A 26,759-nucleotide genomic window follows, 5' to 3' on the forward strand; every position below is an offset into this window, starting at 1 on the left:
TATATCTTCAAAAAAAAAAAAAAAAGGCATGTGTCCTGGCTAATGAGGTAGGAGCGGAGATGGTAGAAGACTATCCCTGAAGTATGGCCTTGCGGGTTCTGCACTGATGGAGTAAGCCTAGACTTGGCCTTGACGTGCCAGCTCTAACGAGCTTTGGAGCTTAGTGTAGTGGGCATGAGGAAGGCCATTCTGGGAGCGGGCATCTGCTGTAGTGTTGAAGTTGTTGCTTGAGGCATCTACATCCCATGAAAGAGTGCCTGGGTCACATCACTGTTCTTCCACTTCCAAGTCAGCTCTCTGCTAATGTGTACCCTGTGAGACAACAAGCGATGCTGCACCTGCCTGGGTCCTGGCCACCAAGATGGGACACCTGGACAGAACTCCAGGTCCCAGGATTTGGCCTGACATTTGGGAAATGAACCAGTAGATGATTAATCTCTTGCTGTCTTTCTGCCTTTGAAATAAGGCGAGATTGATTGATTGATTGATTGATCAATTGAAAAAGATTGTTCCAGAAAGATTCCCCAAATCAAAAGTAATCATTAGATGCTTATGTATTTTTTGTACTTCCTGTTTTCCTGATGAGGCTGGAGGTCCCTGTGTTGGGGGCAGAGACTTTGTGTGCCTCCACCATCAGACTGGCTGTGTGTCTCCATCATCAGACTGGCTATGTTCTGCCATCATACTAGCTGTGTTCCACCATCAGACTGGCTGTGTGTCACCACCATCAAACTGGCTGTGCCTCCACCATTAGACTGGCTGTGTGTTTCCATCATCAGACTGGCTATGTTCCACCATCAGACTGGCTGTGTGTCCCCATCATCAGACTGGCTATGTTCTGGCATCATACTGGCTGTGTTCCACCATCAGACTGTCTGTGCCTCTACCATCATACTGGCTGTGTTCCACCATCAGACTGGCTGTGTGTCGCCACCATTAGACTGGCTGTGCCTCTACCATCATACTGGCTGTGTTCCACCATCAGACTGGCCTGCACAAAATGTTCTTCTCTCTCTGTCTTTGCTGCTACCCCCACCTCTGGGCCATGGACAGGAGGCTTCAGTTTGTGTACTTTTTGCCCTACTCTGTGTAGTGGGTGGCCAGGCTGAGGAAGTGTGTCCTGTGAATCCAGAAGGGTCGCCTCTTTGTAATATGCAGGGAACCTGTCACCGGGAATTTGCCATCTCCACTCAGGTCTAGCGGACATCCTGTGTGTGCAAGCTCCCACCTACCCTGCTCACACTGGCCTTCTCCACCCTCTGCTAAGGTCTCCATCCTTCTATAAGCGTGGATTCTCCATCATCCCTGCTTCCACCTATGCCCACATATAATCCAGTGGCAAACGTCATCTCGATCTCCAGCTGCATTCAAAAGTGTACCCACTCTCACCACCTGTGCTGTAGCTGGGGTCCTCACGCCACCGTCTTCACGCACCTCTACTTGACTTAACCTTGCCCTGGATTATCAGGGTCGCCAGAGCCTGTTCTGTTTATGGCTAACTCTCCACCACCCAGGGAGTGCTAAATACAGGAGATGCTTCCACCCAGTCATGTGGGCGAGTGAAGTTCTACATGCGCATGTAGCACAGATTCAACTTGGAACCCTGAGCTGAAAGAAGAGGGGCTTCAGAACTGGGTTGATATCCCCCTACCCCAAGCCAGGGCTCTAAGTCCCCGCTGGCCAGCCTGGGATGGCTGTCACTGAACCGCGTCATCCCCATGCAGCTGCCATGTCACACCTGGGGAAACTGAGTTCCTGGAGATCCAGTACCTGGGTGCAGACCCCAGGCTGTCCCCCTTCCCGATGCTGTTCGTGCCAGCAGATCTTTGAGCTCGTGGGATAAGATCTGCTCAGCCAGCGCCTGGCACACAGTCAGCCCTCAGAAAATGCTGATGCCACGATAGTGGGGAGGCAGACACACACAGTCCGAGGGTGGAGGAAAAGCTTGAGGAAGGAGGTTCCTTCTCCACGTGGGGTTCCTCCCCCAGCTGAAGCCCCTACTTCCCATCTCCCAGGGCAGCCTCAGGCGCCTCCTCCTCCAGCCTCCTAGATTGACAGCTGCATGTGAGGAGGACCGGGCACGGAGCCAGGAGGTGGGGACCAGACTCAGGCTGGCTAATCAGGTCAGAGGGTGAAATTAAAAGGGAGGAAGAGAGCCCCAGCCCATCAGACCTCACGCTCCTTCCTGGCGGTGCCCAGGTGCCCAGGAGAGGAGCCGGGGAGTCGGCTCGTGTGGCCGCCAGGGTGCCTGAGCCCATCAGGAAGGCTGGGAGCCAGGGGCCAGGATGGCCCCGCAGAGAGCTGTGCAGCTGTCCCTGGAGAAGCCCACCTACGCTGTGTGTGTGGTGGGAGTGGAGACACGCGTGGATGTTCACAGGTGAGGGCTGGGAAGTGCCTGACAGGTCCCTGGTGTCTCAGGTGGGTGCCCGGGGGATGGCTCAGGCATGCTGGCAGATGCTCACGGCAGGATGTTTTGAGAGCAGAGGAGGTGGAGTTGGCTGCGGGGCCTGGAAAGCCGCGCCGGGCTTTGGTCAGGCTCAGCCCAGGACACCAGGGTCGGGCCGGCGTTCTCTGGCTGCTGGAAGAGGTCTGGCCTTTTGACTCTACCTCTGAGCCCTAGAGCCAGGCTCCAGGGCCTGGGCACTTGGTTGGGGTGTCCAAGTGGCACCTGGGTGACACGTCACAGCCAACTGTTGCCCAAGACAAGGTTGAGGATGGGGCCTCCCCTTGCTTCCCTCAGTTCCATGGCAACCTGTCTCAGGGCTGGAGGATGGTGTGTGGCAGCTCCATCCCTGGATGCCAGCCAGGGGCAGCCGAGGTGACGAGGTGACAGGAGGGTGTGGCCAGGGGCAGCTCAATGACTAACTGTGACAGGAGAACCTGGAGCAGGGCCTGGGACTTGTACCTGCCTGGAGAGTATGGTGGTGGTGGTAGTGAGGAGGAAGATGATGGTGACAGTGGCGAGGGTGACACCTGAGGGGGCAGCAGCAGTATCAACTTCTCCCATTTGCCTGGAACCTGCCCTATTTGGGCTCTGCCTAGTAGGAAGCCCCAGAACCCTGCTCAGCTGAAGTCATCCACACCCTGCCCCAGGGCACTGGACCCCCTTGCAGGTGGCAGTGTAGAGCCAGCGTCTCCCTTGGAGAGGAGCTGGGACTACAGGATCTCAGCCCCTGGTGACTGCCCAGGCTGGTCTGCGCATGCCAGGCCCAGCTACCCACCTGGCTTCCAGTGACTCTGCCCAGCAGTCCTCTGCAGACCTCTCTGACAGAGGCCCAGGAGCCCAGGAGGACAGACCTTGACCCCCTGTTGCTACTGGGTTCCGCTTTGGGTTCTGTCCGATGTGGGCAACCAATAGGGAACTCACCCAGTTTCTCCTCCATTTTTTACTAGGATTGCTCCATTTAGCAAATTAAAAACAACAACAATATCTCTGTTTACACTTGAATTTAATATAAACAATAAATCACTGGTTGAATATGCTCCCAGGGCCATACCAAAAAACTCCTCTGTTTAGTGAATCTCAAATAAAGCCAGACTTGCCATATTTTATCCTGCAAGCCTGCTTTAACAGCAAGAGTAGCAAGAGGTTCCCTAGTGGGCTCTGCCTTCCCAATTCCAGGCCCAGTTGTCACCCAAGGGCATGGTTGTTTCTGGAAGGTTTGTCCAGGACCTCAGGCTCTACACTGCGCTGCTTACAAGGACAGATACCTTTGACAGGGAGCCAGGAGAGCTGGGCTCTGACTGGCATTCTGCCGTTGACGTGCTGTGTGATGCGGGCCAAGTTCATGGCTGTCTCTGGGCTTCGTTCCCAGACAGGAGCCCCTGTGGAATGAACTGGGTCTTTCCCAAGGGCTGGAGTTATGACAGACTTGAGTCCACATCATGGTTGCATTGATGGCTGTGAGACCTTGTGGGACAGGGTGCTGAGCCTGACCAAGGGGGAGAACAGTAGCACTGACCTTACCAGGTTGGGGATAGGACCAATGGGACAGTGCAGATGGAGGGCCACTGGTACAGTGGCTGCCCTGGTAGCGGGAACTGCTGGAGCTCACACGACTCAGGTTCTTCCCTCTCTCTTTCTGCTCCCGGAAGGGAGTGAAAGCTCAGGGCTGGCTGTCTGGGAAGTTCCCTTGGGAACACTGTGTGCCTTATCACCTACCCATGGCTCTGTCCAGTGAGGGGAGGGGGATGGTCAGTGGAAACAGTGATGGTTGTTGGGAGGTCATGCGCTGACTGAGGCTGCCTCCGGGTCCTGAGTGAGCTTCTGGTAGGCCTCCACTAGTTACTGAGTCTCTAAGCCCGCCCTGAGATGCTTCAAATGTATCCCTAGGAAGCACCTCCCACAAGCCAGGTCTGCAACAGGTGCACCTGGCAGGTTTTTTTTTTTAAAGATTTATTGTATTCTACTTTCTTGTTGGAAAGTCAGATATACAGAGAGGAGGAGAGACAGAGAGCAAGATCTTCCATCTGTTGATTCACTCTCCAAACAGTTGCAATGACTGGAGCTGAGCTGATCTGAAGCCAGGAGCCAGAAGCCTCTTCCGGGTCTCTCGTGCGGATGCAGGGTCCCAAATTTGGGCCATCCTCGACTGCTTTCCCAGGCCACAAGCAGGGAGCTAGATGGAAAGTGGGGCCACCAGGACAGGAACCGGTGCCCATATGGGATCTCGGCACTTGCAAGGGGAGGACTTTAGCCTCTGGGCTACTGCGCCAGACCCACCTGGCAGGGTTTAAGAGAGGCTGGAAGCTCACTGCAGTGTTGAACTGAGGAAGAGGAAGGGCTGCACTTGACCCTAGGGCTCCTCTGCCGCTCCCACACTGCCACCTGCCTGGCTCTGGCTGAGGCAGGCTTGGGTGTTCCTCCTTGGCCTTGCTGGTGGAAGGGAAGTCCTGGTCACCTGGGCTGCTGGTCATTGGAGCCCTCCAGGAGTTAGGCGTGGCGAGTGACATCATGGGAAGTGATGACTTGCCCCCAGGTCTGTGCGCACTGCCTATTTGGAGAAATATTTATGTTTGGGGTAATTGCGTGGCGTGTGGGGCCCCAGCTGGAACCCCAAAGAATCCCCTGACTCAGCTGCTGCTGTGGATCCCATCCCTACACCCCATGGGCTAGCTCACCACCCTGACACGCAGTCCAGTGGACCCCTCTCCACCCTCACCCCATGCCCCAGCAGGCTAGCTCACCATCCTCATGTCCACACCCTAGTGGGCTAGCTCACGACACTGGCCCTCCTATCCCAGGGGGCTAGCTCATCACCTTGACTTCTTGGATCCAGCCAGGCAGCCTTGGCCAACCCCGTCCTTGCCTGGAGGCTTGAGGTGGTCCCCACAGGGGAACCAGTAGAAAAGTGGGTGTCATAGGCAATCCACTGGGGGCCTAGCATGGCCAGCCCATCTGTCTGGGGATGGAAAGTGTCGCCACGCATGGAAGCCAGGGGGCACTTAGTTTTCACAATGGAGAAGGAAGAGGGTGGGGGGCACTTCCCCTAGCCTTCCTCACCACTGTGAAAGCATCCACGCTGAGTCGACTCTTGGGGACGGAAGTGGGAGTATGGGGAGAAGCGTCACCCTGAGGCCTCTCAGGTGACCTCCAACAGAGGCCCAGGCCAATCACATTTCTTGGGGTTCCCCGTACTTCAAATAATGAAAACGCCAAAACTGAATTAGAAAGCTTCCGGCACAAGGACGGGTGTGGTGGTACTGTGGCTTACGTTGCTGCTTGGGAATCAGCATCTCATATAGGAATGTGGGTTCATGTTCCGACTGCTCCACTTCCGATCCTGATTCCTGCTACCTGGGAAAGCAGCAGCAGGATGGCCCGGTGCTTGGGCCCCTGTCGCCCACGTGGGAGATCTGGATGGAATTCCTGGCTCCTGGTGGTGTTATGGGCCTTTGGGGAGTGAGCCAACAGATGGAAGATCTCTCTCTCCATCTCTGCCTTCCAAGTCAATGAATGCGTACATATAATGTAAAAACAGGCTTCTGGTGTACATACACACATACACAGGATGGGGGTGGGAGTGTCTTCCCAAAGTTCATGGACTGTGCATATCATGAAAACAATACATCCGGATGTCAAGAACTTTTCTACCAAAATGAACCTTCCTCTTCATGCTATCTTTCCCTGTGAACTCCGCATATGCCCTCGTTAACTCCCTGGGTGGAAATGAATGCTTTGAGCTCATGAGGAAGTCGGGGAGGCTGGGTCGGGCGCCTCTCGGGGGTGATTACAGGGCGGAGGCCGCTCGAATCTGCAGCCACGGGCGGGCCACAAGTGCCAGGATGGCCGCCCACCCTGCTCCATGCTGCTGCTACATCGTCTAAATGGAAATGACACTTACAGCTGAAGTTTGAGGGTCCCTGGAGAGCATGAGGCTGGGGTAGGGGGTTCCCTAAGAGTCCCGCAGGGCTTGGAGCGGCCTGGAAATTCCATCTCGGAACAGTGAGGAGTGGGCATTAGCTGAGACCCTGGGGGCCAGCCACCCTTTGGCCTTAGACTCTTTCTGGATCCCAGTAGTGGACACCCCTTGGTCTCCATCCTTCCCCAGCCCCACCAGGCTGCCCCGCCTGGCCCTCCCACCCCCTTCCTGTCATTCCTGACTCCAGTCTTGAATTCACTCTTCACCCCACACCTCTCCTCTTCCTTCCTCAGCTCCCGCCCTGCTACTCTCCACCTTTCTCCTCCTTGTCTCCCCACCTCTCTTTCCTCCATGGTGGACAAAGTACTGGGAGGTTCAGAGGCAGGTCCTACTCTATTGAGCTGGTGGACCTAGATAGAAGATTCCAGAAGCAAGGAATCATGGGGTGGTTATTTGTGGTTGATGTTGATTTCTCCTCCGCCCTTCCTTCCCTACCCTGTCCTCTCTTTGCTCTTTTGCTGTCTGGAACAATGTCACTGTTCCCATCACCACCTTCTCCCTCTGTGGCTTCTGAGCACTGCCGGCTCTGTCAAGGTGTGTGTGGGGGAGTGGAGGAAGGATGAAGCCGGGGGGGTTGGCAAGGCCACAGGCAGCCGTGGCCATTGGCCACCTGGGAAGGCATGAACGGGGAGTTTAGCTGCAAGTCTGGGATTCCTCAGCCCTTGGGGATGAAGCTGAGGGCACCAGGCCTTGCCTAGCCTTGTGAGACTTCCCTGTATGGGGGGGAGCGGGGGAACTTGTCGTGAGATTTCCCTGCGAAGATGTGGGCAGCAGGTGAGGTAACACCCCAGCACAGCTGTGACCCTCACGGCGGCTGCTGAAAGGCATGGCCGCATGGGTGGACCTTGAGGGAATGGACACAAAGGCCTGTGGGGAAGAGGACTTGACCTGGCTGAGCTGACAGAGGAGTCAGATCAGGCGTGCCACCACCCCTGACACCCACATCAGAGGAGGGGTGAGCCACATCCTCTGAGGGTCCCTGACCTAGGCAGGGACGTGGCCTCCCAGGTGTCCCACCTGCTTCTGGGCCTCCAGTGCAGCCTGAGGCCTAGTCACCTGCAATCAAGGCTGTGGGGAGCCTGCCTAGAGCTCCCCCTTCACACCTCCTGGCCACCTGGATGACTCCTCAGCCCCCGATCCAGACCCCAGGGCCAGGGCACTGTGCTGGGAAAGGCGACAGAGGTCAGGTGAGCAAGTCAAAATGGGGAGATCTGGCTTGTGCGCCCAGCTCCTGGCTTCCACCCCAGCCCAGTCATGGCCGTTGCGGGCGTCTTGAGGTGAAGCAGCTGTCTCTTTCTTGCTTATGAAATCAACAAAGTGAAACTCCATAGTAGGGTCCTGCGGTGAGTGTACCTGCCATGGTCTGCTCCAGTTGAGGGTGGGGTCACAGGGTTCCAAACTCCAGTGAACAAGAAGGAAGGCCATACCCTTCCCCTCATGACCCTGACATCCCCCTGCCCACCAAAGTCCCCAGGCACCTGATGGGGCTCCACAGGAGGAGGACGCTCCAAGCCACAGACAGCTGGGGGTGTGACCCTGGCTGGGCGGTCAGGCTGTGTGACCTCAGACTGCAGCTCAGTCCCCCTGAACCGGTCTTCTCCCAAGCTTGGTGGAACTGACACAGCTTGCCGCATGTACCCATGAAGCCGGCACCTTTATTTTCCCCATTTTACAAACGCGAACTTTCACAATCCGTGCTGCACTGGCGGCTCTGGGCAGAGGTGCGGTGACTCATGAGGCTGCCTCTCCCGTCCTGGCCATATCCCAAGGCACAGTGAGGTCCAGGCCTGTGACTGCCTCTGCAGGGCAGACCAGCGAGGAGCAACTGACCACTTACGCTGCTCCAGCCACCAGTCACACCGCCAGACGTCCTCCAGGGACCCCCACTGGGAGAGGGTCTGATCCCACTCCCGGGTCCTCCTAGGCTCCCAGGCACAGCCCTCCCCGGGCAATGCCAGGGGGTGGAGCACCCACGAGTGATGGCTATCTCTGAGATGGAGGGGAAGGAGAGGACACAGCATGCTGTGTGAGAGCCTGGAATTCCAGGAGGACATGGGGTCACTGTCAGCCACAGCATCTCCTATCCCCTGTATCTCTGGCTGCAGCCAGCCCCAGGGGAGGAACCAGACAAAGTCAAAGCCAATATGGGGAAGCCTGGGGGGATGTTTGAGTTTTTCTCTTCCACTGCCAGGCTCCCACACCTCCTCATGCCCTAGCCTGCCCCTCTCCCCTGGGGGGTCTGCACCCCTTGGCAGCTATGGAATAAATGCTCTGTACTTGACTTTGGGGACTCTGGCACACTGAGCAGGTGTACCCATGCCTGCTGTGGGGAGCTGACTCCATAGTAGCCACAGGGCAGGCCCATTGCCAGGGATGGGGTGGAGGATGGGGCTGGGATCCTCCTACCCACAGGCCCCTCTGTCCTGTCTTCTCCAGGGTCTGCCCACTGCCCCCTGTCTCCTAGGCGGCTAGAGGTGGTGACTGCCACGTATGAAGGCAGTGGCTGTGCTGGCCGCCTGGTCTTCTTAGATGTTCCCATCATTTCCATCAAATCAGACAGCTAGGTGCTACTGTGACCTCTACCTTGAATATGAGGAAAAGGCACAGAGAGATCATGAGACTTTGCTGAAGCCACACAGCCCACAGACACTGGACCTGGGATTTGAACCCGTCTTTGCCCAATTCTGAGAGCGAGCCCATGGCCTGGACCTTCCTGGGTTACTGCATTGGTGTGAGGGTGAGGTGGGGACAAGGCAGAGGAAGAGCCTTGGAGCTGGACCCAGTAGGGTCAGATCCCAGCTCTGTCACTGTCCCCTCCGTGTGGATTTGAGTTCCTCCCTAGACTTGGGGAAGGGACTGTGTACATGGGGCCAGACAATGGAGCAAAGGGCATGCTATGCCCTGGGAGGTCCCTGCCCACCTTGAGCCCTGAGGGTTGGACTGGGGACACTTGGTTCCACTTTTCTGGGGCCTGGCAAGGTGCTGGTGCATGGTAGGTGAGCAGCAAAGTGTGTCATGGCAGAGCCACAGGAGGCCCTAGTGGGAATCTGTTGGCAACACCTGCGTCACCGTGTACCCCGAGCCGAGTGGAGGGACTAGGATTACAAAAAAGACAACACGCAGTGGGTCATTCTTGTAAAGAGAATGCCATTCATTTGAACTTGGCCTGCCTTTTTATAATCTGCTTAGTTTCTCCCAGTATTTTCCCGATGCTCAAGCAACTCCTAAGATCCCGCGTGGGCATCTTGAAAAAGGGGAAGCAGGGAAGCGAGAACTTGTGGTCAAGCCAGGGGCTAAATGTATCAGGCCAAGATTGCCCATCCTGTTACCCCTTGAGAAACAAGCTAAGCTGTGGAGTTAACCCTTGGGAGACCGGGCCCTGCAGGAATCCCGTGTGCCCCGGGGGAGCCACTGACCCTTAGGTTGGGAGCCCACATCGGGTGGGTTTGAGGGATGGTTTGGTCTCCAGCCAGACCTGCAGCCCCGAGCCAGAATCATCCTTGAGCCGACAGCATAGAGGCAATGCCAGGTCCTGCTGGCTGGTCCTGGACACTGCTTCTGGTTTTGGTTCCCAAAACCCAGAGGCTGGCATCCCTGGGGCTCTAGGCAGGTGTGCAGGAAACTGCCCACTGGTGTCTGGGCAGCCACAGGCATGGCCACTCATCTGTTCCCCAAACTCCCACCTTTTCTCTGTTATTCACCACTCTTGTCCCTGCAAATGGCCCTGGGCTGCCGCACCCCCCCCCACCAACCCTGATCCCCTGCTGAGCTGCAGGGCAGGGCTAGCAGTTGGCCTGGGAAGGGCACCTTGGCCATTGTGTGTCCCCTCTCACTCTAGAAAGCTTGAGAGGAGGAATGGCCTGCACAACCCCAGTGGGTGGAGGCTTCTGGGAGGCCAAAGAGAACACTTTCTACTGATGAGCTGTTGCAGCAGAGGTGTGATGAGGTGGGCTCTCCATCCTGCAGCATGTTCAAGTTCAGGGATCTGGTCCAGCAGGGGCATGGCCAGGATGACCTATCCAGCCTCCTCTGGGCAGGGAGGGGCCATCATCCTCCCCACTGGCATCAACCTCACCCCTGCAGGGTTCTGCTGAACGGATGGGGGAGGGAGAGGCACGGCTTTCCACCTGTTTACTCCATCTTGTCATGACTTCCGAGGCTCACCTGTGCGGAAGTAAATAAGGAGCTGGTGTGGCCAAATTTCAACACCTGCCTGTTTCCTTCACCCTTCCTTGCCGACTGCCTCTTCCCATCCCTGCCAGGGCACGCGCAGGGCACATCCACTTGTGGTAATGTCGGCCGGGCAGCTTGGGAGGGAAGACAAACCTGCTGTTTGCTCCTCCCCCCACCAACTGTGTTCCCCCGAGCAAAGTTACTTCACCTCTCAGAGGCTAGTTCTCCATCTGTTAAATGGGCCAGGGACACCTGCCGAGAGGGCTGGAAGGAAGGAGAGAGATCACCAGTGTTGGAAGTCCAGCACAGAGGAGGTATCTCAGTGTGTAGGCTCTTCCCTGTGCATGGCCATCGGGTGACACACACCTTACCCCCGTGAGCAGGCATGGCTGGGGTCCCCAGTCTGTACATCCCGTGTGCCCTGTTCCATGAGATTCTCCAAGGTTCAGCTCTGCTGTCCTGGCTGCCTGTCTCTTGCTCAGGGCGGGGGATGGGGCAGGGTGAGGGATACTGATGTGCCCCAGGAAGGTCTGTGTCGAGCTGTCTGAGGCTAGAGGGAGGATGGGGCCTGGCAGGAGCAGGCTGGGTTGTGGGGACTCCGCATGATCACACTGACAGCAGTAACAGCATGAGACTCTCACAAAGATTGTTTCCAAAGTGTCATCTCCCAGAACCCTGTGGTACCCTCGCCAGCTGGGTTTGGGATTGCACCCATTTCACAGAAGGGGAAAATGGAGGCTGAGCACAGCTGAGGGGCGAGATCTGAGTTCACAGAACCACACTCTTCTCTTTACAGAACAGGAAAGGTGGTGTCCACGGTTACAAGGACACAGGTGGGTGGTGTCCGCAGTGGTGACGTTAATGGTCCCTGGTGTTTAAATCCATCATGACCTCACCGATGGTGAACTTGGAGACTGGCCCAGGCTGCCCACTTGGCATGTGGTCAGGTCTAGGGGGCTGTCCCGTGAGACGTGAGGTGTGGACTAGGTGGGGGGCAGCCTGGACTCCCAGCCTACTTGTCACCATCCCCCCATCACCCCTGTAAGGCCACACCCACAGACAGGGACACAGAGGTGAGCGAGGGCAGAGCCTGCCACAGGGCAGGGCGAGGGCAGCATGCCAAGGGGATGAGACTCAGCCTGCCTGGTCCAGCAAGCAGCAACAGCAACCCTTCCCTGCCCCCTTCCTGCTGTCCTGTGCCAATGCCCAGTGGGCACACGACAAGTCCCCTTGAGGTTCCCAAGGGGTTGCCACCTTCTCCACAAGGCCTGCACCCTGGGGGCTGCTGCCCACTCACCTGGCTCCTGCCAGAGTGAAGGGAGACAGGGAGAAGCTGAGACCAGGATCCCAACACCCTCCAGAGGGGTGATTCAGGGAGGGGCAGCCTGGGCTGCCAGAAGCAGTGCCGGGTGGGGTTCTCTCTCGGGATCCTCTCTCGGGATCCTGCTGGAGCCAGGACTTGACCTAGGCACCCCAGGGTGAGACTCAGGCACCTGAATATGGGACTCAGGCATCCCAAGAGACATCCCAGCTGCTGTGCCCAGTGCTTGCCCCAAATGAGATGTTTCGGCTGAATCTTCACTTAGTGCTGGACGCAGGGGGACCCCATGTCCCCGTGTGTAACTCATCATGCTCCTGAACTGTACCCCAATTAGCACACATGATGATTGCTAGGCAGGTAGGCTCAGGAGGCGGGGGCAGAGGCTGGGGGAGCACTGCTCAAATCTCTTGCCTTCCCTCTCCTTGGCCTTAGTGCTTTCCCACGGAGGTCCCAGATAGAGTGGATGTGACCAGAGCTGTGACCTGGAGAGGCTGACCACGTAGGGCTGGGCAGATGGGGTCCAACCTGCTCGACCGCCTCTCCCCTGGGCAGCCCTAAGAAGGTTGTTGCCTGGCTGCGGTGGCTGTGTCCTCACCCATGACTGTGGTGGCTGCGGTCCCCACTGGTCACAGAGTGGGACACTGCTATGATCAGAGAATGAGACACAAACTGTCCCGGGGAGACGGCTGTGACTGAGACCTTGCATGCCAGGGGCCTCCTGGGGTCCCGACAAAGGCGTTTAAGCTTCACAATGCTACTTACATCACCTTGTTTGTCAGAGGGTGATGGCAAAGACCCCTCTGAGAGGGAAATGGGGGGCTGGGCTTCAGCAAGTGTCTGCTAGTGTTGTCCAGGCAGAAAGCCACAGCTGGGCATGCGTGAGAGTGACGGCAAGTGGGGAGGAGGCGGTCAGGGCAGAGTGGTGGCTCCCGCAGGACAGGCCAGCTCCAAGGGCAAGTTCTGAGAGTCCATAGGCTGCCAAGGTGCCTATGACTGCTGAGCTGGGGCCAGACTGGGGCATAAGAGCGGAGGCTCTTATCAAAACACTCTTGTCAAAACCCACGGAAAAGGAACAGGTGGGCTGGACCAGGTTGAGTCGCAGGGGTCATGAGAACTCGTCAACAGTGGGCAGCCTTGGGTCGGTCACTTTCTAGAGCCTCTGAGAGTACAGGAGTTGACAGGCCAGTGTAGGTCTGGGGCTGGAGGGGAGGGGAGTTTGAGGACAGAGGCACCCCCAACTGGCTGGGGAAGCCCGGGCAGGGCAATGGGAACAGGAGAAGTGGTGCGGCAAGCTTGGGCTCGCAGGGGTGTAGGTTACATGGCATGGTGGGCCTACTTCATGGGCGGCTCACTGAGAATCTGAGGAGTGAACGGCTGAGGGCTTTATGCACACTGGACTGTCAGGTGGAGCTCCCCAAGGGCATGGAGGGGAAGTGCGGAGAAGTAACCCCTTGAAGTGGCCCAGTGTGCCTGAGCCAGCAAGTGCTACCGTCAAGGTACCAAGCCAGGGCATCTGTGGTTCAGCTGCTAGATGTGTCTGTTGCAACTTCACATCCTGCACACATAGGGGTGTGTGTGTGTGTGTGTGTGTGGTGTGTTAGGAGGAACCTCAAAATGGGTGCAGGGCTCTAGTATTCCCCCTATGAGATGGACCTGAGTTAACATGCCATTCACCACCTGACGATCACAGTTCCCTGCTCTGACAGGTGGGTCATGGTGACGGTCAGGGCCTCCTGGGCCAGGTCAGGCTCAGCACCCAATAAAACTGGAAGAATCCACCTGTTCTTTCCCCAGGGCACAGTCACCGTGGGGAAAACCACAGGTCCTAGGAACAAAGGCCGGGAGCAAGGGCCTTCCTGGAGGAGGCCCAATTGTCCCTTTTTTGTTTGTTTGTTTTAAGGAAATTTAAAGCCCTGTGTTAAACCCAGTATTGTCCAGCGTTACACTATGTTTTCTTAGAGTTGTAGTTACTTTCCTTGATTTCCAAGGGAGTTGCGTCTCAATTAGCCTGTGGGAAGGCAAAAGTGCATCCAGTCACCTGGCTGGCCTGCAGCTTCTCCTCCCTCGTGGTGTTCCACGACAGCAGGGCAAACCATCAGCCAAACTCTATTTCATAATGACATGTTGCTGTCTCATGCGACTTGTGGAACGCTGCTCTGAAAATGAACAATAGAGCTTTTGTATGAGTATGCTTTTGTACTATTATAACTTTAAAAAATACGTATGTATTTTTATTTGAAAGGCACAGTTACATGGAGAGAGAGAGTGAGTGAGCAAAAGAGAGATCTTTCCACACAGCCAGAGCTGGTCTGGTCTGAAGGAGCTTCTTTGGGGTCCCCTGCATGGGTGCAGGGGCCCAAGCACTTAGGCCATCCTCTGCTGCCTTGCAGGTGCGTTAGCAGGGAGCTGTATCTGAAGTGAAGCAGCCGAGATTCACACTGGTGCCCACACAAAATGCCAGCACTGCAAGTGGCAGCTTTATATGCTCTGTCACCACACTGGCCCCTATCATGAAGTTTTAATATTGTAAGAACCATAAATCGGGGACCATCTGTATGTTATATAAACTGTATATCATCTGTATGAGCGAAGTTGGGAACTGGTGTTGTGGTATAGTGGATCCAGACCCTCTTCAGACGTTAGCATCCCATATCGGAATGCCAGTCCAAGTGCCCACTGCTTCGCTTCAGGTTCAGCTTCCTACTGGTGTATCTTGAGTGGGTGATGGCTCAGTGGTCGGGCTCCTGGAATCCACATGGGAGACCTTGGTGAAGTTGTGGGTTCCTGGCATTTGGCCTGGGATAGTCCTAGCTGTTGTGACTATTTGGAGTTTGGACAGTAGACGGAAGATCAGTTTCTCTCTCCATCACTCTGCCTTTTAAGAAGATGAAAACAAACTTGCAAGCATCTATACATTTTAAGCAGGCAGTAAATACTGAAAACTTGGCACTTCCTGCTCATCTTTCCACCTTCTACCATGTTCTATGCAGGTAGTTATGGCATGGAGGGCTTCCCTGAGTGCAGTGATCTTGGGCTGGGGACTTGAGAAAGGAGCAAAGGCCCCGAATGAGGGCCCCGTCTATTGTTTTATGAACTGTCTACACTTAAGATTAATTGACTGGGTTAGCAAAGTGCATTACCCTCAGTAGAGTGCTGCCTCCTTGGTCGTCATTTTGTACTTAGCGCAAACTATTGAGGGAGCAGCTGAGCCAGTCAGCAGGTGGTTCACATGCTCCATGCGAAGGCATGATGCCCACCGGGGGATGTAAACAGAGACCTGAGCCAATCTCCCTCTCACACAATGGCAGCCCCCTTGCTGGGGAGAGAGTCAGCAGAGATTGGGCTGGGAGAGGAGGTTGCCTTGAGCAATGCTGTAGGGCTGGAAGGGTCGTGAGGGTCCCTGGAGGTCAACCTCCCTGAGGCCAGGAAGGTCGAGGTCAGCCAGATGGTGCAGGGGCAGTGAGAGATGGATTGACTGTGACTTTGCTGTGGAAGGAGAATGAGCAGGGAGCTGAGTGTGCAGGCAGGGAGAAAGAATACGAGTGTCAGCAGGACGTGGGTACAGAGGTGTCGCTGCGGCTCCCAGGGGAGTTGGCAAGGAGGCCAGGCAGGAGGTGATGGACATCAAGCCCGGCAACAACAGGTGGCAAGGGACGGCAGGCGCCCACAGGGTCCGGAAATAATGGCAATGAGGGAGTTGCCTCTGCGGGGGATGGCGCAACGTAAAGATGCCAATTCACAAACAAGCACTTGCGAAGGCAGGAGGGAAGGGCCCATGAGAAGCCAGGGTCCCCTGCTCCCCCTTGGGACCCGGTGGGGTAGGTAAAGGGAGAAGCAACCACTGCTGTGCAGGCCGCAGGGGAGAGCCATGCGGAACACACTTCTGTGGGCTGTGAAGGTCAAGGACTCCCTGGGGAGGGATGGAGAATGCTGAGCAGGTGGTGGTGCCTAGGGTGGACAGAGAGTGAGGAGGACTGGAGATGGATGATGTCTGTGAAACTTGGGGTTCCTCAGGGACAGGTGAGGAAGGGTGTGTTGGGGCGTTCAGTGACCGAGAGGTCGATGGCGGGGGTGAGGATTCTGCCAGCAGCTGCGGAGGTCTGGGGGCCCCTCTGCCCTCCTGCTTCCTGCGTGTCCATGGGGATATGTGTTTGCTGGTAAGGGTGTGGTGGGTGTCCAAGAGCTCAAGCAGGACTTGGGACTATTGGAACTGACCATCGTCACCATCGTCCATGGGGGCACTGGTTTGGGGTAGTGGGACACAGTGGCCAGGGCAGGGGTTGAGGGAGGGTCTGGTGTCTCTAGTGGGTTCACTACTTGGAGACTCTTAGGGGACTGGAAAGGACAGAGGCAGAAGATATGTCAGAAGATCCCTCTGGGAAATCTTGGCAGCACTACATACTTGACCTTGGGGCAGATAGTTCTGCCATGGAGCTTGATGATAGACAGCCCCGATGTACAAGGGATGAAAGAGCCCTGGCAGGTTGTGCCCTCATGTGCAGGGCCTGGCCCAGGGTGGCACACAGTTCAGGTTTATTCAGGGATGAAGGATGGGATGCTGCCCCCATGGGCAGGGTATCCTCTGAACCTGTGGCCCTGGAGGAGTAGTGTGGAATGGAGTGGCCAGAACTCCCAGCTTCCGAGCACCCAGGGCCTGTGGTGGGACATTGGATACCGCAGCCGTAAGGTGCCGCATCTCCACCAGGCAGCATCTGAGCCTGGGAATCCATTCACCCATGAACAGCTGTTTATTAAGCACCTATTGTGTGTTGGGCATTAGCATGAGACCCGAGGATCCAGTAGCCCTCATGCACCCAGCCTAGCAGGAGAGATGGCCAACACACAGACTTGAGCAGGGGTAAGGGAAGATGAGGCAAGGCAGGGCAGGACATGTGGTGGCCAAGGGGCTCACTGATTAGAGGATACGTCAGCGGAGTCCTACAGCGGGTGAAAGGGACAGCCCAAAGGGGTTAGTGGGTACAAAGGTTCTGAGGTAGGACAACCTAGCATCTTCAGCGAACAGCACAGGAGGCTAGTGTGGTGGGCACAGTATGTGTGCGGAGAGGGCATGGGGAGGTGGCTGGGGCAGGAGGGGGCTTGTGGCCGTTGTGAGGATTCTGCCTCCTTTAACCTGGTGGGATGAAGATCCCTAACATGATCCTACTCGTGTGTGCAGAACAGAATGAGGTGGGTGTGGGTGGGTCTAGGCGAGCAGCACCAAAGTCCCCGGCCAGTGGGTTTCATGGCAGCTTAAGCCACAGGGATAGCAACCAAAGAAGTGGAGCTTGGTCAGACAATGACCTTCCTGTGGGGCTGGAGGACTTGGAAGTGGCCGACTTGGAGGAGACTTGAGGGTGAGGTGCCCAGGGGTTTTCCAGCTGTGGCCCTGGCATGGGAATGGACAGTTGGCAGGAGGTGCTATCTGACAGGGCCAGCAGCCCTAGCCCACCACCTACTGTGGCTGTCCTCTGAGTACCATCCCCTACACCCGCCCCCATCTCTTCCTCTCTCCCCTCTCTGGCAGGGATGTGCCTGAGGGTGCCAAGACCTTTGGGGTCTCTGGGAGCTCAGGAGTGGAGGTTTTCGTGGTCTATGACCCCAAGCGTGTGCCAGAGCCTGCAGGCAAGACCCACTGGCCACTGGACACCAACGTGGATGTGATCTTATCCGTGGGCACGGCCAGCAAAGATTTAAATGACCTGCGGGTAAGAAGCCACTGCACCCGTGTGGGGCTGTCTCTCCATCCAAGGTGGGATCCTCCTATACAGGGCAGGGGCTGGGGCTGTTTGGCTGCAGCAGAGCCCTGTGTGTGTGCCTGGTCTACCAGGCAGTCTGGGTAAAGAACCCAGTAAGGGTCCCGGATTAAAAAAAGAGCTCTGAGACCCTGGCTCGGATGACAAGGGTGGGGGTCATGTGTCCCATTCTGTAGATGGAGAGCTGACGGCAATTGTGACAGCTGGTCCTTTTCCCGACGCACCACCCTGATGTCAGTGGTTCATCCCAGGGCCAGCCTCCACCACACCCCACCTTGTTCTCAGACCAAAACCTGGGAGATGGGGCAGTAGCCACGCCTCCAGCTGGGAACCCACCCTGGTGCCTCTGTGTCAAGGGCCCTTGGCAGCCCTTGGGGCCTCCACACCCCCTCTCCTCCCAGCAAGGCTGCAGGCAGTGACCCCACATACTCTGCCACTGCCATGGCTGACAGGGCAGCCTCTATGTGTCCACAGGTGAAAGTCTCTTACTTCGGGCAGCAGGAGGCAGGTGCCCTGGCCCATGGGGTACTCTACCTTACTGGCGTGGGTAAGTACTGCCTCCTTGGGGGACCCTTCCACCTCTGGGCTGTGGAAGGCCCATAGCCAGTGTCCCCCTCCACCACGATGGGCACTTAAGCTAGAACATAAATGATCAAGACCAGAAATGCTTAGGGAACCTGGGCAATATGTTCTTGTACAGATGGAGGCCAATGACAGACTAATATTTGAACTGTGAGCCTGCCCATGCCAGGAGCAAAGATGTCTTGTGGCCCAGAGCCAAGAGTGTGGCAGGTTGCATGGAGTTCACTCCATGGAGAGTCATACATGTTCATTCGGAGTCTCGGAGGTTCCAGGAAGGGCTATGCATATCCACTAGGTGATGGGTGCACCTGCCCACCCCAAGGCATCATTCAGGCTACATGAGTTTTCTGGTGAGCTGAAGGTGGGGATAAGGTTTACAGAGAGGAGGTTGGGTTTTTGAGGTCATAAAGAAGGTAAGAGTTCCCAGCTTGTGTGTAGGCACCTCAAAGCGTTGCCACTGGCAAGTATAGCTGTGTTAGCCCATCTGCTACCCTGTGCCTGTCTGTAGGAACTTGGCTACTCTACTTCAGGCCCGGCCGAACGTGGGGCATTTTCTGTGAGAGTATTCTGTAGGGCCATGAAGGATCTAGAAACTTCACTGCCCAGGACTTGACAGCTGGAGCCATGAGTCACACATGTCCCTTCTGTGGACACCAGAACTGGGGTCCCTGCAGCCCAAGCCCAAGGCGCTGGCTCCAGGAATGACAGTGCCTAGAACCCAGGGTGAGTCCCCAGCTGCTAGATGGCTCAGAGTCACCAGCAGAGACTCCAGAAGGTCCAGCCCAGCAGAGCCAGCCACTTAATGCAGACACCAACAAGTGGCTTAAAGACCAAAGATGCAGGGCAGCTTGTCATCCACACCCAGGACTAGGGAAGAGGCCACCAGGTCTCCCTTGGCTGGACCTGGTCTCTTCCCAGGCTGGTTCCCCAGGTTTGGGTTGGCGGGCTGGGGGAGACCCTATCAGCCCCTCCCTGCCCCTTTCCAGATGTCTCCCTTGATGTGGACTCGGGCCGGACTGGCAGGACGAGGAGGAACCGCAGGGACAAGGTGAGAGCTTTGTGCTGACCCCAAGACGCAGACTGAAGGACAAGCCTGGGTGTGGCCCAGGATGGATTGGTGCCTAACCTCAGCCTCAGCCGCCTCCCTAAACACTCACCCTCTGGGTCTCTCTGGGGTTAGGGTGTTTTCTTTGGCTCACTCCCTCTGCTGTTTGTTGGGCTGGTTTTAGACCTTGACACACAGTAGGGGCTTCATAAAAAGCTGTTGTGATGGTCAGTCCAAGCAGACCCTGAAGAGGGAGGAAGAGGAGGTAGGCTTACGGTCAAGGCAGGGCAGGGTTGCTGTGGACTGTTGGGCAGGCTACTCACTCTACAAGGATGCCTTGGCCCTGGTACAGGATGACACCTGCCCAGGGGCTGGACTTGAGCTCCATTTAGGCTGGCAGTGGGCTTAGAGGACTGGCGCTGAAGGCTGGCTGGGCAGGAGGCTCACCTGGCTGGGGCTGTCTTTCTTCCTGGCGGCCATGACACAAGCCCTGGCTCGTAGGTCTGGAGGAGAGGAAGTGGAGGTGAATGGGGCAGAGCAGTGGCTGCCGAGGCTGGCGGGGCCTGGCTGTCTTTCCCCCTGTGGCATGGAGCTCGGCTTGTAGGGTCCGTGGGACAGAGAGACCCAGCCTCTCCCCTGCATTCAGGGCAGGAACAGCAAGTGAGCTCAGTTGAGTCTCCAGTGTCATTTCTGGGTGTGGGGACGTCGCCACTGCTCCTCCAGGGCCCCGTACGTGGTGTGTATGGTTGTACACAGTGCGTGGTATGCAGTGTGTATAGACCTGTTAGCATGCATGTTGCTCACTGCACAAGGTTGGGGTGACCCTGGCTCTAGAGTCCTACCTGGAGCGCCAGGTCCCAAGTCTATCATTCCTCTATAAATCTTTCAGCAAACCCACAATCTCTGTCTCCAAGCCAATCAGGTGGGTCCAATGACTCCCACATCTTTTTTTTCTTTGTCAGATTTATTTATTTTTATTTGAAAGGTAGATTTACAGAAATAAGGGGAGAGAGAGAGAGAGAGAGAGAGAGAGAGAGAGAGAGATCTCATCTGTTAGTTCACTCCCCAAATGGCTGCAATGGCTGGAGCTGAGCTGGTCCAAAGCTAGGATCCAGGAGCTTTATCTGGGTCTCCCATATGGGTTCAGGAGCCCAAGGACTTGATCCATTCTCCGCTGCTTTTCCAGGTCACAAGCAGGGAGTTGGATGGGAAGTGGAGCAGCCAGAGCACGAACCAGCACCTGTATGACATGCAGTGCTTGCAGGTGGAGAATTAGCCTGTTGAGCCACCATGCAGGACCCTCTTATGCCTTCTTATTTGACCATAGAGAAACTGGCGCTGGGGCCCCGAGGGCCATGGGGCTATCCTGCTGGTAAACTGTGACCGGGACAGTAGCAGGTCCAAGGAGCCCGACCTCGATGACAGCCAGCTGACGTCAATGGCTGGTGAGTGCAGAGGGGCAGCAGAGGTGGCCAAGGGTGGGGGTTGGGGAGAGGAAGAAGGACAGGAAGGAGCCTGTTGGTGGACAGGGAAATTGTGTCAAGGGGGACCCTCTCCCCAGACCTCAAGGACATGTCCCAGATGGTGCTGAGCTGTGGTGGCCCCGATGACATCTTCGACAGCCACAAGCTGATCTTGAACGTGTCCTCACCTGATTCCAAACGGCTCCGGGTCTTCTGTGCTCGGGGTAAGTGGCCTGGGATGGAGGATGGGCTTTGCCCTGATGCTCCACCCATTTCTTCCCTCTCCTTCCCCGTCTTTCCTGCCCTCCTCTCACTGCTGTATCACACACCAGGGCTCCCCAACAGCCACAGCCTCAGAGCACAGCCTGGTGCCCCAGAAGGAGGCACAACTAGCCCCATTGTACAGGGAGGAAAATGGAGACGCAGATGCATGAATTCACAGTCACCAACCAATCCGGAGCAGAGCAGGCATTTGAGCCCCAGGGCCTTGGGCACCAAAGCCCTTCTTTCCACTCCTCAGGATTGGTTCCCTCCGCTGCCTGCCAAGGACTGACCAGTGGGGCGGGAGGAATGAAAAGCAGAGAAGCTGTAGCCCAAGCCCTACCCATCCATCCTCACTGTTCTGCCAGAGTTCATATGCATCAAAGCCAGTGGCTTTAAAAATGCACTGATCCTCACTTATTTGATTTTTTTTTACATTTTTTTTTTAAGATTTCATTGTTATTGGAAAGCCGGATATACAGAGAGGAGGAGAGACAGAGAGGAAGATCTTCCATCCGATGATTCACTCCCCAAGTGAGCCTCAACGGGCCGATGCGCGCCGATCCGAAGCTGGGAACCTGGAACTTCTTCCGGGTCTCCCACGCGGGCGCAGGGCCCCAGTGCTCCGGGCCGTCCTCGACTGCCCTCCCAGGCCACAAGCAGGGAGCTGGATGGGAAGCGGAGCCGCCGGGATAAGAACTGGCGCCCATATGGGATCCCGGGGCGTTCGAGGCGAGAACCTTAGCCACTAGGCCACGCCGCCGGGCCCACTTATTTGATTTTAAAATAAAAATGTATTTTATTTATTTAAAAGAGTTGCACACATGCACATACACACAGGGAGAGAAAGAGAGAGAGAAAAATCTATCCATTGGTTCACTCCCCAAGTGGCTGCAATGGCTGGGGTTGGGCCAGGCCAAAGGCAGGATCCAGGAGCCTCTTCCCAGTCTCCCACGCAGGTGCAGGGGCCCAAACACTTGAGCCATCCTCTACTGCCTTCCTAGACACATCAGCCAGGAGCTGGATCGGAAGTGGAACAGCCAGGATTTGTGTGTGATGCCTGTGCAACAGCAGCCCCATTTGATCCATTTTAAAGTGACCACTTCAGTAGCATTTGGCCAGTTGGCGCTCCCCATCCCCTCCTCCGCCCTCAGCTGCTCTCTGTCCTGCTTGTCTCCTGTTCTGGATTTTTCCGGTAACCTCAGTCAGACGTCACATGGCCTTTTGTCTCTGCCTCTGTTCATTCAGCATGACATCTCTGGGGCTCCTCCTGGCACAGTGGGAATGGGTACATTGGGTGGAGACTTCTGTGCTGTGTGCCCTCATCTGGCACCAGGTACTACAGCCATTTCTGCCTTTTATGTCAATGTTTTTTTCAGCACATAGTTCAGCCTTCTCGTTGGCTTCCTGAGAAACAGGCTATGGCCCATTTCACAGATGAGGCATTGAGGCTCAGTGGGGTTGAGCTACGGAACCGAACCACAGTCCCGTGGCTTCTGTGGGGCACAGTTGGAGATCAGCCAGCAGCTGGAACTCTGAAGGCGGCTCTGCCCATGAGCTGCCACCCCTGGGCCCCTGTCCTGCTTTCCTGGGAACCCCACAGCTCTGCCCCCTGGCACTGGTCCCTGACCTTGGCTCTCTGTAGGTGGGACGACCCTTTCGGACTACAAGCAGGTGCTGGGGCCCTGGCACCTGTCCTATGAAGTGGAACGGCAGCCTGGGGAGCAGGAGGTCCGGTTCCATGTGGAAGGGCTTGCCTTCCCTGACGCCGACTTCTCTGGTGTGGTCTCCCTTAGCGTCAGCCTGCTGGATGCAAGGGTACGTGCAACCTTGGCTGGGGGCTTGGTGTACCAGGTTGGAGGTAGCAGGGCTGGGCAGGCCAGGGCTCCCCGGAGGCCACTGAGTCCTCACTGCCCACCCCACCCCTGCCCAGACCCTGTCCGAGGTGCCCCTCTTCACAGACAGCGTGACCTTCCGCATGGCCCCCTGGATCATGACCCCCAACACCCAGCCCCCCCTGGAACTGTATGTGTGCAGGTGAGGCTGCCCCCACCCCTTCCCCACAGTTGCCCCTCCATCCCTGGACCTGGAGCGGTAGGGAAAGGATGCTGGCTGGTCCATAACTCAGGCTAGCCAAGAGCTGGGCTGGGGACAGAAGCAGGTGGATGGCCACAGTCATTGGTTCCAGTCCCCACCTCCTGGCCACTGTGTAATCCCACAGCAGCAGCTCTGATGGGTTTCGCCTTGGCAGTAGGGTAGCCCCAGGGGACCTTGCCTCCCTCTCATGTGGATGCTGAAGACACAGGGAACCAGCCTCCAGGGGCCACCCTGAGCCTGGCCCCACCCTGGAGCTTCTGCATCCCTGAGAATCCTGGAGGAGGCTTGGTGACAAGGCCCCACCAGGAGTTAGAGCAGTGGCAGGGACCACAGCTGGTCTGCACTGAAGTCCAGGGTTGTGTGGCCAGATGGGTTTGCTCTGTTGACCCAGGTCCAGATGTGTGCAGGTGCACCAAAGGAATTTGTTCTTCCTGTTTGCTCACAAGCCACACGTGAAGCCCTGGGCCTAGGCAGGATGCAAGGTGCAGGAGCACCCGGGGCCACCGGCCTCCTTCCTACACCTGCACCAGTAAGATTTAGCCCAGGTCGTGTCCAGGGCTGCCCCCAGGATTGCCTGAGCCGGTTTAGGTGCCCTGCCTCAGGGCCCCAGAGCCTGGGTGTAGCAGTCATGTCATGCCTGCCACATGATCTGAGGACATCTTCTGGGTGTCCCCCAGGAGCCCTGGAGCTTGTCGAGGGCAGGGACCGTATCTGCACCTCTGCTTCCGGTGGGCCACATAGAGCTCAGTACAGGCGGACTGCTGACCCCGCCAGTTGCCCCTACGTCAGCCACGGTCAGAGGCCACGGCCACGCTCCCGTCTCCCTGTCTTGCAGTGTAATGGACTCGCACGGCTCCAATGAGAAGTTTCTGGATGACATGGCCTCGCTGGCACGCCAAGCCGACTGCAAGCTGGTCATCTGCCCTCGCGCAGAAAACCGCAACGATCGCTGGATCCAGGTGACACGGGCACCGAGGCCAGCAGCCCGCACCTGCCGCCTCTCCACCATGGCCTTAGCTGGGCTTGGAGCAGGGGAGCCTGCACAGGGTCCTAACAGGCTTCGGGTTGCCTGGAGAAGCCTTGACACCCCTCCCTGCCTCCTTTCCCACCCTCAGGGAGGGTCTACTGAGTCAACTCCTGTCCCCTAGCCCCAACCCCTGCAACTCCCTCCAAACGCCCTGGTCGCAAACCCAGACTTCTCCTGCCTAAGGCTGCTGGTGGCTTCAGCTCCTCTCTTCTGGCACAAACTGCCCCCTGCCCGGGTGGGGTGAGGGGTCCTCAGGGCAGGATCTGCTGATTCAGCTCTGATAAGGCTGGGGGTCACCTGCTCCCACAAGCACCTGGGCAGGTTCCAGCAACCTTCTCTCCTTGCCCCTCCCAGGACGAGATGGAGTTTGGCTACATTGAGGCCCCCCACAAATCCTTCCCTGTGGTCTTCGACTCGCCCCGGGACAGAGGCCTGCGGGACTTTCCCTACAAGAGGATCCTGGTACATGACAAGGGACAGTGTGGGGAGGCCAGTGATCCCTCCTGCAGGAGCCCCCAGAGAGGCCTCCCCTGGGAGGAGCGGAGCACTCAGACACAGGGAGTGGCTATTGGCCAACTGGACAGCCAGGGAGAGGTTGGGGGCAGGGATGCAAATGATACGCAAACGGCATGCAAATAGCTTACAGTCCTGGTTGTCTCCTTCCTGGGCCCCTATAGCGGGCTATGTTGAGGGCCTGTTTTTCAAGTGAGACTTCATGCCTTGGGAGAGCAAGCTGCCTTTGAGGGGAGTGCACCCCTAATGAGCCCTTAGGGCTCCCTTTTAAAAAAAAGATTCATTTTTATTTGAAAGGCTCACTTATGAAGAGAGAAGGAGAGATAGATCTTCTATCCATTGGTTCACTTCCCAAATGGCCACAATGGTCAGAGCTGAGTCAGGTCAAGACCAGGAGCCACGAGCATCTTGCAGGTCTCTCACGTGGGTACAGTGTCCCAAGGCTTTGGGATATCCTCTGCTCAAGCAGGCCATCCTTCCAAGCTCAAGCAGGGAGCTGGATCAGAGGTGAGGCAGCTGGGACTTAAACAGGTTCTGTAGGGAAAGCCAGGCATTACTGTGCCATGGTGCCAGTCCCAGGGCTCCTATTTTTAAAAGCCAGAGCCTCTCCTCCGGTGGCAGATATCTTCTGAACACCTACTGTGTGTGAGGGACCGTGCTACCTCCTGTGCTCAGTTTGGCAACAGCTGTGCCTGCCATTGTGTCTAGAGTCCCTGGAACCATCCCCCTTGGCTTGCCACCGGCTACCTCAGTTAATCCACAGGCACTCCTTAAGAATGGAGAGGCTGAAGGTTAAGGAGGCGAAGTTACTTGTCCAAGTTAGGGGTGACATCAAGACACAGCCACAGAGGGGCCACCCCCACAGCCCCCAGCCCTTACACACCAGGCTGCACAGTCTACCTATGTACCGCCCCCAACCCACCAGGGGCAGTGCGGTCCAGGGGGCAGCTGTGACAGGGACACCCACAGGAGACATTTCCCCGGCTTGGAAGGTCAGGTGACAGTGACTCCTTCACAGCACCTGCTTAGGCAGCGGGCAGCGGGCACTGTGGCCCCAAGCCGCCGGCTCCACCTGTAGGTGCCATGGGGTCTTCCTGGCTCCATTTCTTCCACTTTCCTTGGATTGAGTTTCCTGTTCTTTTCCAAGCTGGTGATGGAAGCTGAGATCTTCCCAATCTTTTTGTGATGTACAGGATGCTTCAAAAAAATTCATGGAAAACGGAATGAAAAATAAGCTTATTTTAGTGTAAAAAAAGATCTGTGTATCCAAGGAGGCCGTCCAAAGGCTGATAGAAGAAGGGTGGGTGTTTTGCTGGCACCGCAGACACCTACATCCCACAGGAGTCTGAGTTTGATGCCCAGTGATGGCTGTGGGCACTGAGTCCTGCCCCTAGGTGGGAGCCCAGCTGGCCTGAGCCCCTGGCACAGCACAAGCTGTTTCCGGCATCTGGGGAGGAATGAACCCTCAAGCAGGAGGCTCTGTCTCTCCGTCCATTAGTCTGTTTCTCAATCAAAACAAACAAACAAAATAAACACTCCTGGGTAAGGCCTGTCAGGTATGTGACAAGGTAAGTTTGCAGCAATTTCAACATCTTTTGTGCCAAAATCAACTTATCTTTTGGTGTCACTTCCCCCTTGAATTTCCTGATGTCCCTGGTTTATGCTGGGCGCTGTCTCACAATGAAGACAGGACGATTCAACATCAGGGGCCCTTGCGCGGGGGCGTGTGGCCTCTGACTGCAAAGTGTTGCCTAGCCGCCACTTCAATAATCTAAGCGTGCAAATTCTGTACATGCGGAAACTCTGCAGATGGCCAAGCGTGGTCCCTTCCTGTCCTACCTGACCCCTCCTCCTGAGGGCGGGGTCTCGCTGGTCCTCCCCTAGGGTCCTGATTTTGGCTACGTGACCCGGGAGATCCTACTTTCTGGTGCCTCCAGCCTCGACTCCTTCGGCAACCTGGACGTGAGCCCTCCCGTCACCGTGGGCAGCGTGGACTACCCCCTAGGCCGGATCCTCATCGGTGGCAGCTTTCCCAAGTGAGAGGCTGGGTGGGGCGAGGGTGGCACAGGGACCCCAGGCGCCTGGTCACCAACAGAGCAACG

The 26,759-nt window shown here is 56.6% G+C and overlaps 1 protein-coding gene across 1 annotated transcript in view; it reads left to right on the plus strand.

The window, feature by feature from the left end:
• Nucleotides 1-2,285: 2,285 nt before the first annotated feature.
• Nucleotides 2,286-26,759, plus strand: part of PADI1 (peptidyl arginine deiminase 1) — a 33,769-nt gene continuing 9,295 nt past the window's right edge. Inside the window, exons 1-11 of the mRNA XM_004592430.2 lie at nt 2,286-2,377; nt 17,441-17,621; nt 18,144-18,216; nt 19,238-19,299; nt 20,624-20,741; nt 20,858-20,983; nt 22,666-22,838; nt 22,954-23,057; nt 23,953-24,076; nt 24,499-24,606; nt 26,542-26,693. Coding sequence (XP_004592487.2) covers nt 2,286-2,377; nt 17,441-17,621; nt 18,144-18,216; nt 19,238-19,299; nt 20,624-20,741; nt 20,858-20,983; nt 22,666-22,838; nt 22,954-23,057; nt 23,953-24,076; nt 24,499-24,606; nt 26,542-26,693 — 1,313 coding nt within the window. The remainder of the gene's footprint in view (nt 2,378-17,440; nt 17,622-18,143; nt 18,217-19,237; nt 19,300-20,623; nt 20,742-20,857; nt 20,984-22,665; nt 22,839-22,953; nt 23,058-23,952; nt 24,077-24,498; nt 24,607-26,541; nt 26,694-26,759) is intronic.

Source organism: Ochotona princeps, chromosome 2 (assembly GCF_030435755.1).
Source record: "Ochotona princeps isolate mOchPri1 chromosome 2, mOchPri1.hap1, whole genome shotgun sequence".
NCBI lineage: Eukaryota > Metazoa > Chordata > Mammalia > Lagomorpha > Ochotonidae > Ochotona > Ochotona princeps.